General features: G+C 31.7%; 2 protein-coding genes across 3 annotated transcripts; one reads left to right on the top strand and one right to left on the bottom strand.

Annotated features, from left to right (window-relative positions):
• The first annotated feature begins 6571 nt into the window (after positions 1–6571).
• Positions 6572–8542, top strand: LOC125853661 (universal stress protein A-like protein). 2 transcript variants are annotated; one of them, XM_049533383.1, is made up of 4 exons: positions 6572–6961; positions 7047–7153; positions 7245–7363; positions 8227–8542. In XM_049533383.1, the coding sequence occupies exons 1-4, from the start codon at positions 6763–6765 to the stop codon at positions 8321–8323; spliced, it is 522 nt and encodes a 173-aa protein (XP_049389340.1). In that variant the 5' UTR covers positions 6572–6762; the 3' UTR covers positions 8324–8542. The 2 variants fall into 2 exon arrangements, with proteins under 2 accessions (XP_049389340.1, XP_049389341.1); XM_049533384.1 differs by having other exon boundaries at positions 6575–6940.
• An 863-nt stretch (positions 8543–9405) lies between these two features.
• Positions 9406–12984, bottom strand: LOC125866659 (calreticulin). The gene is made up of 13 exons (XM_049546969.1): positions 12809–12984; positions 11827–11934; positions 11510–11702; positions 11122–11380; positions 10979–11035; positions 10839–10886; positions 10660–10746; positions 10523–10580; positions 10363–10430; positions 10161–10256; positions 9999–10076; positions 9817–9897; positions 9406–9715 (listed from the first exon to the last, which is right to left on the bottom strand). Exons 1-13 carry the CDS (start codon positions 12915–12917, stop codon positions 9704–9706), a joined length of 1254 nt encoding a protein of 417 aa, XP_049402926.1. The 5' UTR covers positions 12918–12984; the 3' UTR covers positions 9406–9703.
• Between the last annotated feature and the right edge of the window lie 278 nt (positions 12985–13262).

The following is a 13262-nucleotide window of genomic DNA, read 5'->3' as shown; positions in this document are numbered from 1 at the left end:
ACTCACATACAACATTTTTGAAATATTTTATGTTGTCAATTATCATGATTTATAGTATTTTTACGATATATTCACTTAAAGAATGAGTGAAATTTTTTGTATTTTTTTCAAAACATATTTTATGTTGTCAATTATCATGATTTATAGTATTTTTACGCATTTTTTAAATATAAAAAATCCAAAAAAAAATAAAATAAGACAAATAAATTAAAATGGACCCAATATATGTTATTTTTGTTGTCTTAATTTATGTCACACAAATAAAATTTGGAGAGTCATCCAAATTTTAGATTTTTTTTAAAAAATGTTTTAAGTTATTAATTATTGTGATTTATAATATTTTTATGTAACTTTCAAATAACCAACATTACTGGTCACTTTGTCCTAATTTATGTTATATGAATAAAATTACAAAATTAACCCTTTTAAAATGTCTTTCAGGTATTTTAAGTTGTTAATTATTATTATTTATAATACTTTTTTGATAATTTTAAAATGATATGTGTTATTTTTTCTGCCCCAATAAATGTGAGTCTGATAGAATTCTGAGAGTAAACCTATTTTATTATATAGCTTTTAAATATTTTTAATTGGTAATTATTGTAATTTTTAATGTTTTTTAAGTCATTTGTAAATGATATATGTTGCTTCCTTTGTCCCATTTTATATAGTATAAATAAAATTCCCGAAACCAACTCAATTTTTAATATATTTTTAAAAATATTTTAAATTATGAATTATTGCGATTTATAATATTAAAAAAAATTGAAAATGTACAAAACTTGTATCAGCCTAAAAAATGACCACGATAATTCGAAGCCTACAGAAAGCAATATGGTTGTACATAATTTTTAAATACTTAATATATATTACTCCGCTTGTCTCAATGTATGTAGCATAGATAAAATTTTAAGAGTCAATCAAATGTTGTTAATTGTTAAGATTTATAATACATTTTACGTAGTTTTCAATAATTTCACATTAAACAATACATATTACTACTTTTGTCTCATCTTATGTGACATTGATAGATTAATTTTAAGAATCAGTTAATTTATTTTTTATGTTTTTTTAATAAATATTTTAAGTTGTCAATTATCACGATATATTGTATTTTATACATAATTTTTAATGATAGATTAATTTCAAGAATCAATCGAATTTTTTTTATATGTATTTATTTTTGAAATATTTTATGTTGTCAATTATCATGATTTATAGTATTTTTACACAATTTTTAAATTTAAAAAAAAAAACTAAAAAAATAAGCCAAATAAATTTAAATGGACCCAATATATGTTATTTTTGTTGTCTCAATTTATGTGACACAAATGAAATTTGGAGATTCATTGAATATTATATATTATACTTGGGCATAAACTCCCTTAAGCACGGGCCCAATAACTATTATTTTTTGTCCTAATGTATGTGACACAGATAAAATATAGTGAGTTATTTAAATTTAATATGATTTTTAAATATTTTAAGTTGTTAATAATGTAATTTATAATATTTTTACATAATTTGTAAATACTTAATATATATTACTCCGCTCGTCTCAATGTATGTAACATAGATAAAATTTAAAGAGTTAATCAAATGTTGTTAATTGTTAAGATTTACAATACATTTTACGCAGTTTTCAATAATTTCACATTAAATAATACATATTACTACTTTTGTCTCATTTTATGTGACATTGATAGATTAATTTTAAGAATCAGTCAATTTCTTTTTTTGTGTTTTTTTAATAAATATTTTAAGTTGTCAATTATCACGATTTATTGTATTTTATACATAAATTTTAACAATAGATTAATTTCAAGAATCAATCGAAATTTTTTATATGTATTTTTTTTGAAATATTTTATGTTGTCAATTATCATGATTTATAGTATTTTTACAATAGATAAACTTCAATAATCAGTTTTTTGTATTTTTTCAAAACATATTTTATGTTGTCAATTTTATTTTTTTTGAAACAATATTTTATATTGTCAATTATCATGATTTATAGTATTTTTACGCAATTTTTAAATATAAAAAAAATAAAAAAATAAGACAAATAAATTTAAATGGACCCAATATATGTTATTTTTGTTGTCTCAATTTATGTGACACAAATGAAATTTGAAGAGTCATCCAAATTTGCATTTTTAAAAAAAAAAAATGTTTTAAGTTACTAATTATTGTGATTTATAATATTTTTATGTAACTTTCAAATAACCTACATTGCTGGTCACTTTGTCCTAATTTATGTGATATGGATAAAATTACAAAATTAACCCTTTTAAAATATCTTTCAAATATTTTAAGTTGTTAATTATTATTATTTATAATACTTTTTTGGTAATTTTGAAATGATATATGTTATTTTTTCTGTCCCAATATATGTGACCCGGATAGAATTTTAAGAGTCAATCTATTTTATTATATATCTTTTAAATATTAAATATTTTAAGTCATTTGTAAATGATTTATTATATTATATTATTATATATCATATTATATTATATATATATATATTATATTTATTTGTACTATATAATAAAAGGGAGTTTATGTATATATTAAATATAGGCAAAATGATCTGGTGGATCCTTGTACTTGTATGCGTTTGTATTGTGAATCCTTCTACTTACCTCTTTGTCATCTGGACCCCTGAACCCATCTAAACTCAACCTATTGAACCCTTTCAACTCATCGTGATTCTCAATTGCACTGATGTCACATGTCATGTCAGATAAAATTTGCCACATCATTTTTTATTTTTACAATAATTTCTTTTTTGACAAAAGAAAAATCATAAAGTTTTGATCAATTTTGACAAATTAAATTTTAATTTATTATTTTAAATTAAAAGTTTGGGTCTCTTCACATCATCTTCCATTTTCACCGTGAAATGGCCCAACTGCCGGAAAAAGTCGATGTTGTTGCCGCTCCTCTTGCCGGCAAGACCACAGATACGATCTCCTCTACCAACCTCCATCTTCATCACACACCCTCACCATTTTCTTTCCTCTTTTTCTAACCTCCACAAATCCAGAAACCCTAAGCCGCCACACCAGCTCCTCTCCTCTCACTATCACTGACCGTTATGCTCTCCATCCTCTCCGGAGTATCAGAAGGCCAAGAAACTCCTTACTGTCTCCGGTGTAAAAATATGCTAGGAGGTTCCTCACCATCGTCTCAGTCGTCATCGCAACTCTTGTCGGCGACCATACGTGCTCTATTCCTCACCCGTCTTCATCTCCGTCGCACTATGGCCACCAGATCTGACCGAAAAACCTCTTCGCTGTCGTGACCAGATCCCACCCTCACCCGCTTCATTCTTCTTCTACTGACCCGCGTCGTCTCTCTCTAGGTGCCAATGCGAAGATCTGCTAAAGAAGATGACAAGAGTGTGAAGAAGAAAGAAAAATGGATTGGACAGGGATGGAGATGGCCAAAAATGGAGGTGAACCAGTTGGCGGAAGAAGAAAGCCTTTTTTAGTTTTTTTTTTAAAGTTTTTTTATTTTATTGTTTTATTTTTAAATATTTTTTAAAACTTAGATAGGATATCACTCGCCTCGAGAGTGAATTCACGCACTTTTGCCAACTCAACCATATTGATGCCACATAAGCGTCAATGGTTAGAGGGGTTTGATAAATTGTGTTTTATTAAGTTTAAGGGTTCAATTGATAAAGAGTTAAGTAGAAGGGTTCACAATACAAACTCATACAAGTACAAGGGTCTATTAGACCATTTCGCCTTATATATATTATATAGTAGAAAAAATGATTTATTATATTATATTATTATATTATATATTATATAAGGAGTTTATGATGGGACACATAGAATGTCCCATCATAAACTCCNAAAAAGAAAAAAAAAATAATAATAATAAAAAAAAAATAAAAAATATATATATATATATATATATATTTATTGTTAACTCATATATATCTTTATTCTAATGAAAAAAATATTTTTAAATTTTTTATTTATTTTAAAAAACACAAGTAGGGGTATATTTACTCCTTTTCACATGTTTTGTTTTTTATAATTTTTATTCATGGATTAATTTTAATTTATTATTTTGATTTTTGATGATCAAATATATTTTTTCACTTATTATATTTTAAATTATTTCATTGATGCCCCAAATTTTTTTTTTTGCAAATATAAAATTAAATTATAAAATAGCCGGAAAAAATGAATTTTAATTTTTAACTTTTAAATATTTTTCCATTCACACTTCATTCTTTTTATTTCTCTTATTTTTACACTAAAAAATTGAGAAAAAAGAAAATGAAAATAAAAAAAATTGAAATTACATGGTTAAGCAAACATATACTAGTTAATTAGTCATCATAGCTATAGTCTTAGTTAATTATCACTCGCGACCAACATTCAATGATAATTACGTGGGCTGGGGTTTGGAGTTTGTATAATTTGCGATTCGTTTGTATAATTTGAAATTTGGTATCATCTTCCATTTTCACCGTGAAATGGCCCAACTGTCGAAAAAAGTCGATGTTGTTGCCGCTCTTCTTGCCGGCGAGACCACAAATATGATCCCCTCTACCAACCTTTATCTTCATCACACAGCCTCACCATTTTCTTTCCTCCTTTTCTAACCTCCACAAATCCAGAAACCTTAAGCCGCCGCACCAGCTCCTCGCCTCTCACTATCACCGACCGCTATGCTCTCCATCCTCTCCGGAGTATCAGATGGCCAAGAAACTCCTTACTGTCTCCGATGTAAAAATATGCTAGGAGGCTCCTCGCCGTCGTCTCAGTCGTCGTCGCAACTCTTGTCGGCGACCATACGTGCTCTATTCCTCACCCGTCTTCATCTCCGTCGCACTATGGCCACCAGATTTGATCGAAAAACCTTTTCGCTGTCGTGGCCAGATCCCACCCTCACCCGCCTCGTTCTTCTTCCATTGACCTGCGTCGTTTCCCTTTAGGTGCCAATGCGAAGATCTGCTAAAGAAGATGACAAGAGTGTGAAGAAGAAAGAAAAATGGATTGGATAGGGTTGAAGATGGCCAAAAATGGAAGTGAACCAATTGGCGGAAGAAGAAAGCCTTTTTTAGTTATTTTTTTTAAAGGTTTTTTATTTTATTGTTTTATTTTTTAATATTTTTTAAAACTTAGATAGGATATCACTCGCCTTAACGAGAGTGAATTCACGCACTTTTGCCAACTCAACCATATTGATGCCACAGAAGCCTAGTCAATGGTTAGAAGGGTTTGATAAATTGTGTTTTATTAAGTTTAATGGTTCAATTGATAAAGAGTTAAGTAGAAGGGTTCATAATACAAACGCATACAAGTACAAGGGTCTATTAAACCATTTCGCATTATATATATTATATAGTAGAAAAAATGATTTATTATATTATATTATTATATTATATATTATATAGGGAGTTTATGATGGAACACATAGAATGTCCCATCATAAACTCCCTCTTATATAATAGTAGAAAAAGAATATCTATTGTTATACAAATACTCATATATATCTTTATTTTAATGAAAAAAATATTTTTAAATTTTTAATTTATTTTAAAAAACACAAGTAGGGGTATATTTACTCCTTTTCACATGTTTTTTTTTATAATTTTTATTCATGGATTAATTTTAATTTATTATTTTGATTTTTGATGATCAAATATTTTTTTTTCACTTATTATATTTTAAATTATTTTATTGATGCCCCAAATATTTTTTTTTGCAAATATAAAATTAAATTATAAAATAACCGGAAAAAATGAATTTTAATTTTTAACTTTTAAATATTTTTCCATTCACCCTTCATTCTTTTTATTTCTCTTATTTTTACACTAAAAATTTGATAAAAAAGAAAATGAAAATAAAAAAAATTGAAATTACATGGTTAAGCAAACATATACTAGTTAATTAGTCATCATAGCTATAGTCTTAGTTAATTATCCCTCGCGACCAACATTCAATGATAATTACGTGGGCTGGGGTTTCGAGTTTGTATAATTTGAAATTTGGTATAAGATAATTTCGTATAATATAATTTGTGCAACTGTTTATTAAATATAACTTCAACTAGCTACAAAAATAGCTTAGATTTCACTTTCAAAATTCAAACCATAATATGTATGAAACAAAGTTATAAATCGAGAAATATTGAAAATACCGCTAAACACTAGGTGTAAACTATTAGTTTTATCCTTACAAAAATATTTATTTATTTAACTAATTGAACTTAAATACACCCCAATCTTATAACATGAGTAAAATACACCCGTAAAATCTAGCCAAGTTTATGAGTGTTTTTAACACTTCTCTCGACTTTTTATTAAGAGTTACATGACATACAATTTGAGACCATTTATTATGTCTTGTGACAAATCGAGAGTGATCTGAATGTATTTAAATTTAGTTAATCAAGTAAATAAATAATTTTAAAGTTATTAATAATTTAAAAATAAAATTAATAATTTGTATCAAGTTTAGAAGTATTTTCAATTGGCAAAGATAGTAACGTTTTTCTATGCCACGCCATACTGATCACAACACGTCAATCAATTGGCCAAACTGATCAACTCAAAACCAAAAGATCCAAATAGCAAAAACCACAAACCGCCAACAGTTTTTTCAATCCACAGGCAGCCGCCCCCTAGTCCCTTCCAATTCCTCACACTCCGTCTACTGACAACACTATAAATATTGATTCCCTTAACTTTCCTAAAATCAGCTAAAATTACAAAATTGTGAGTTCTGAATTGAAAGGATGGCTGATGCAGCAGCAAAGGAACGCAAGATCTTGGTCGCCGTAGATGAGAGTGAAGAGAGCAGTTACGCCCTTTCATGGTGCATAGAGAACATAATCACCGGAAATTCCAATGATACCCTTATCCTTCTCTACTCAATACCACCTCGAGCTGTTTACTCTACCTTAGACGGAACAGGTGAGAAAGATCACCCTGAAGGTAAAAAAACTTCAGTATTATGAGTATTTCATTATTATGTGATTAATTGAATTGGCGAGTTCTCGTAATTTTGTTGAAATCTCAGGGTATTTGGTTTCATCTGACATATTGGCGACCATGGAGAGGTACAGCAGTGAAGTTGCACAGTGTGTTATGGAGAAGGCGAAACGAGCCTGCGAGGCTTTGAATGGGGTTAGTTTTTGTAGATTTGCTGATGAATGAAGGGTAAATTGGTCAATTTTAGTAGAGAGGTAATGCTTGTGTGTTGCTGCGTTGTATACAGGTTAAGGTGGAGACGATAGTAGAGCATGGTGATGCAAGGGACGTGATCTGTCAGGCGGCGGAGAAGTTACATGTCGACATGCTCGTCATGGGAAGCCATGGATATGGTGTCATCAAGAGGTAAGACTTAGTTCAATTTTTTTTTTCCGCCAAGTGTCTAATACCCGTATTTAGATTAAATTTGGATTCATGCCGGAAAGAGTGAGTTCATTTTCAGGTGAGATTCATAGACATGTGTACATTTTAATTAGATTGAAGGCTAGATATATTTAGTCAAAAATCATTACGATGAAAATCAAGATTTGTCAAGAGCACAAATTTTCCTCAATTTATTATGGTTAAATATGTATAGCATGCTAAAAATGGTACTAGAGTTTTGTCCTCCTTTTTTAGAGCTAATTACAAAAAGAGCCTCATATAAAATGATTGGATCATTATTTATTGTCCTAATTTGTTTGGTACAAATTTTAACAGATAGATTTGTTATTCATAGTTATAGTATGGAATTTCCCAAGATTTTCATAGTTACGTAAGGATTTTTCCATGATTATGTAATGGTGTCTTGTTTATATGTAGCAAATGAGCGGGTTGAGTTGAATTTGGGTTGTTAAAAATGGATTGAGTTAATAAATAAATAGATTATTGTCCCACCCAAAATTACATGCGTTAAAATGGGCTAAAATAGGAGTTATAACTCAACAAATTCTCACTAACTTTTAATTGTTTCATTTATTCTTTTACCATGTTTTAGTATCTTATAATTTTTTTTGGTTATCATAAGAAAATGTTTTTTTGAATTTCTTTTTACATGCATGAATCAATTTGGAATAGATATCAGTTCAAATTTTTATGGGCTATGTGTTGGGTTGAGCTAATAAATGGGCAAATCCAACTTTGGATGAACTGGGGGCTATGATTTCATCAACTAATTTTATCATCTCTACTGACTGTGTCTATTTATTAATTGTTGATATGAATAACAGGGCATTTCTTGGGAGTGTGAGCAACCACTGCGCGCAGAATGTGAAGTGTCCAGTTCTAATTGTGAAAAAGCCAAAAACTGATGGCAGAAGCAAATAGATTTGTTGTACGTATTGTTCGTCCAATGTAAATTAAATAGGCAGGGTGCTGTGATTTTGTTGTGTTTTTTTTTTTCCCTTGATTTATGTACCTTTTGAATTAAACTTGCTTAATAATTGTATGATTGTTTTTCAAATGTTAGAGGCAACATATTAAATTTCTATTTTTGTGTAATAACCACAAAATCTACAGTTATGGTAGTAGAGTTGTTGATACTTAGTTATGGTTGTCATCCCTCATTGCAGAAGGTCATCAAACGTTATACCTATAGTTATAGATTCTCAGGCTGGACTTCTCTCTGAATAGAGTCCATCCGTAGTTAGCTTCAAGAAAGATTTGCAGAATCTTACTTGTAAGGTTGTCATGTTGCAAGACAATGTTACGCCACCACATCTTCCTCTTTTTGATTATGCTTTTCCGAAACCATTACACGGCAAACGTTTACATGAAGTGCTTAGACACTTGTATCTGAGAATCGAGACAGTCCAATCCAACTCAATGACATTGTGATACCTCATGGTAAAAAAAAGAGTAATAGCAAGGACTTAAAAGGAAAGAAGGTTTTGGTGGACTGCGTACTGCGCATGTGCCTCCTTCGAAAAGAAAGGAGCAGATATGTTGATGTTTGTGAGAATGGAAGAGAGGCCGGCCTATGAAAAAGTTTTCTAATCTTTGAATGACATGAAGAAAGTTGAACCTGACAAAACCTATGACAATACTAATTTTTGCAAATAAACGTCGTAAATTTTGATTTTTTTTTTCCTGCATAAATAACCGGAAACAAGCAACAAAGCTAAGGGAGGAGAAAAGACATGGAGCTTAACTCATTTTTTCCCTTTCTATTAGTCAGGTTAATGTAAACTTAAAGTTATTAAAGCTAACACGTTACGTTTATATAAATCCGAATCATTATTTCTGGATAGGATATACTCGAACAGAGGAATAAATCTTAAAGATAACAGTGAGCATCCAATTTTTACTGGTCAAGTTGTAACAGAGCTCGAAGAGTTTTCAATGTTACACTTGATTAACAGATTTAATCTTCTCAGGTGCTTCAAGCAATAAAATACGGTAAATAATCGAGACAAGGAGCCATTTAAATAGAAAATTAGGTAGAAATTAACTAGTGTAATTTCAACACCATTTAGTTTAAAATTCTAGTCAAAACCAAACATGTATTCCTATTGGCCGAGTCCCAATGACATCAAAGCAATCAGCCATATAAGACCTCATGCACCCTCAAATCTCCGTCTTTTCACTAAAATTGGGAAGGGGCTAATTCACTAGTAAGGAAACAAAAAAGAAAGGGGGGAGGGAGGAGGAAATCTTCCGGGAACTGCCAAGTAGCTTCTTTGTCAGTTGAATCAAAATGCTTGGCCCTTACAGTTCATCCTGCAAAAACAAAAGGGTACATACTGTCAGATTGAGAACCAGAAGAAAAGATTGATGCCACCATTGTTTTGAAAGTTAAAAAACAATTTGTCAATTCTTACATGTGTGTCCTCATCCTTGGAGTCAGACTTGTCATCAGCATCATCTGAATCAGCCTCATCAGCCTCGTCATCTTCCTCGGCCTGGAAAAACATGTTAACAACATAAGAGCAAGACAACAAGGAACAACACAGCTTACTGATAGAGTAAGAAAGGGTTTTCCAAAGAAAATTTAGAGGCTTACATCAGATTCAGCTGGAGCATTCTTTGATTCCTCCTCCTCTCTCTTCTTTTCTGCTTCCTCAAAAGCAGCCTTTTCAGCCTGCATAATTAAGATAATATTAACTATTAAGACTCAATAATTCTATTATGACTACACTAAGAGAATAAGGAAGGAACCACATACATCCTTCTGCTTTCCCCATGTTTCCTCTGCAATGGACTTGGCATACTCTGGATCATCGCATATCACAACATTGTCAAACAAGGTTCCAGATTTCACCTGCAAAATACATTATGATTATGTCAATTAAGTGCAAACACAGTAAATCAAAATTGTTAATGGTGTAATTTACAGCAGATCACACAAGAAAAGGAAAATTCCTTACTTGCCACAGCTCAACTCCGACATACTTCAATTTTGGGAAAACATATAGATCTGGGTCATCCTTGAAGTCTAGAGACAAAAACAGCATGGATATCAATAATTGTGATACTAAAAGTCAGCTCACAAAAATATATAGACGTAGTATTGACAACTAAAAGGACCTGGGTTGTCAATCATAGGAGCCTTCCACTTCCCCTTGTAGTTGGGGTTCTTGATTTTCTGAAAAGACGAAAGACTAAGCATTAGGCACCATAATCAGGGACAAGTCATTCAACTTAAATGTTCAGACTCCACAAACCTTTGCCTTCCATGGGCCCTTGTACTCCGGATTGGGGATGGTTGGGGCTGTCCATTCACCATCTTCTTCATCGTCCCAGTCCTCTGGCTGCAATTTAAAAAAGGCTCAGTAATTAAAAAATTTACTCTATATTCCAGGTATTAATATAAGACTTATATAAGTAAAGCTCAACTGGTTACCTTCTTGGCTTCGGGATCAGTTATCTCCTCTGGAATATCATCATAGCCCTGCAGTTATTACAGATTGAATAAATTGATCGTCGTCTTCCTCCATTTTCAAATGGCACAGACAAACCACTCAAAAAATATACAAAGGATACCTCTGGCTTCTTATCCTCAGGATCATCAATGAATTCCTTGTCATCCCAATCTTCAGGCTGCAATAAACATGTAACTTGATCATTAACACTATCAAAAAGATAAATATCAATTGACTCTGAAAATGTGATGCACTGGGAATTACTTTCTTGGCACTTGGATCCTTGATCTTCTTTGGTGGGAGAATGTCCCAGTCAGAGTACAAGCTACCAGACTGTTTCTCCACATTGTCAATGAGAATACTGTATGTGGCATCAGGGCGGAGGATGAAAGTGTAGACATGGGTCAGCTGATCAGTCTCACATGGGACTTCCTTCTTGATCAAGTGGTTTGTCTCGTTATAAGTGAGAATAGCATGGACTTTCTTGGTACTGTAGCCACAGATGTCTGGTCCAAACATGATACTGTATGGAAACATTTATCAAAAACTTCATTCATGAACTACGGAACATTTTTAAAAGTAAAAACATACATCAAAACAAATAATGCTTTTATGGTTAAAAAAAAAGTAGCAAGAAAATATTATGTGCAACCTGTAGGGAGTGTCACCACCGAATTTCTTTTGGTCAACGTCTCCACTAAGCAACTTCATGTACCCACCACCACAGTCAAGCTTCTGCTCATGCTTAACAGAGAACTGGAACACTAAGTTCTTTCCCTTGTTACTAAATTCAGGGAACTCAGCCGAAATGGCGTAGAACCTGTAGTCTTCACTGGTCTGAATACCTGAAATATAGAATAAGTAAATAGATGTTATTATTTTTAACATTCAGCTCCAGATAAAAGAGTCAGTTATCAAAAGGCTTATAGCTTGAAGTAACTAGGCTCTAATTAGTGGGAGATTGCAGACCTTTGTCGTTGGCGTCTCCATTCCACTTCCCAGAGGTGTGATTCCACTCTCCAGCCACGTTTTCATCTTTCTTCCATTCAGATTTTACCCACCTGCTTTCCCAGCCATCTAAAAGTTCAAGAAGCAAAACTTATCAGCCTCACAGTGCCCAACATAAGAGAATAATTTGACACATTTAAACTTGACAATTCTAATGCAGCAGAACAGACCACAGAATATCAGCAGAATATAAGCATAGATTTCACACTAATTCAGTAATTAGGCAACATTAATGTATTTCAGTAACAAACACTAACATTGATTGCTAATTCAGCCGAACATATAGTTAATAGATGCTAACTATTTTGATTTCCAGTCAACAAATAAACAAACTGCCAACAAACATTGTATATGAAAACAATACAAGAGTGCAATGCTCTAGTTATACTAGGAATTGTCAAGAATTAACTTTATCCATGTAATACTAATAATCATGATCTTTCGAAATTTTATTCTGTATAATATATAGATCCAATATTAGCTAGTCAGAGTGTTAAGATATGATTTTTTAAATCATATAGCAAACCGGATAAGATCTAACAATCCTACCAATCACCAATCAGTCCAAGTATTTGAAGAAAATTGCAGTCCCATCGCAAGAAAATACACGCAAATGGAGTATGCTCCTTCAGAGAGACAATGTAGATATACTCGATGGCACTCAGACACATCAACATTCAAAAAAATACAAATCATAATCACAAACATAGAATTCAAAAACCTAACATTCCGATCTACATATATCATTTTAAAATTGACAGATCTACTCCAAAACTTCAAGCTTCTATCAGATCAAACTAAAAACAAACAATTAAGCTCAGATCTTTCACACTCCTCATCATTTTCCACAAATTCACTCCAAAACCAAATGGATCACAAAAATTGATCCAAGTGACATCAATCAATTGACGTAAATTAATTCACAAATGGATAAAAAATTTACCATTGAAGCTTTCCTCGAAGAAAACTTCGGCGGCGGCGGCGACTACGAGTAGAGAGAACACAGCAACGAGATGGAGAGAGCTAGGGCTTTTCATTCGTGGAGTAGCCATGGCCACTATTGTGTGAGATGGAAAATACTGACTGTGAGATCCCTGACGAACGCTCTTTTATACTGTGGAGAGTTATTTTCGGTAGATACGTAGGGCAGCGTTTGGGTTTAATCTGACGTGGAAGAATTAAATGGCATGAACGAATAACAATGTGCCATCTGTCATTAGAGTGTCATTAACTTGACGTGGCTGATTCTTATTGGGAACCTACACGAGTGAGAATGACCATATTTACGTTAGCACTTGTGCGATGATTTTTTCGAAATAACGAATTTACCCTTTTTTGGCCCTCGTATATGAATTTCACACAAATGCCATGCCAAAATACTCTATGCTAAGTTTCTA

Source organism: Solanum stenotomum, chromosome 1, assembly GCF_019186545.1.
Source record: "Solanum stenotomum isolate F172 chromosome 1, ASM1918654v1, whole genome shotgun sequence".
Lineage (NCBI taxonomy): Eukaryota > Viridiplantae > Streptophyta > Magnoliopsida > Solanales > Solanaceae > Solanum > Solanum stenotomum.
Note: the sequence above shows the minus strand (reverse complement) of the source record. Positions and strands in the feature narration are given on the sequence as shown.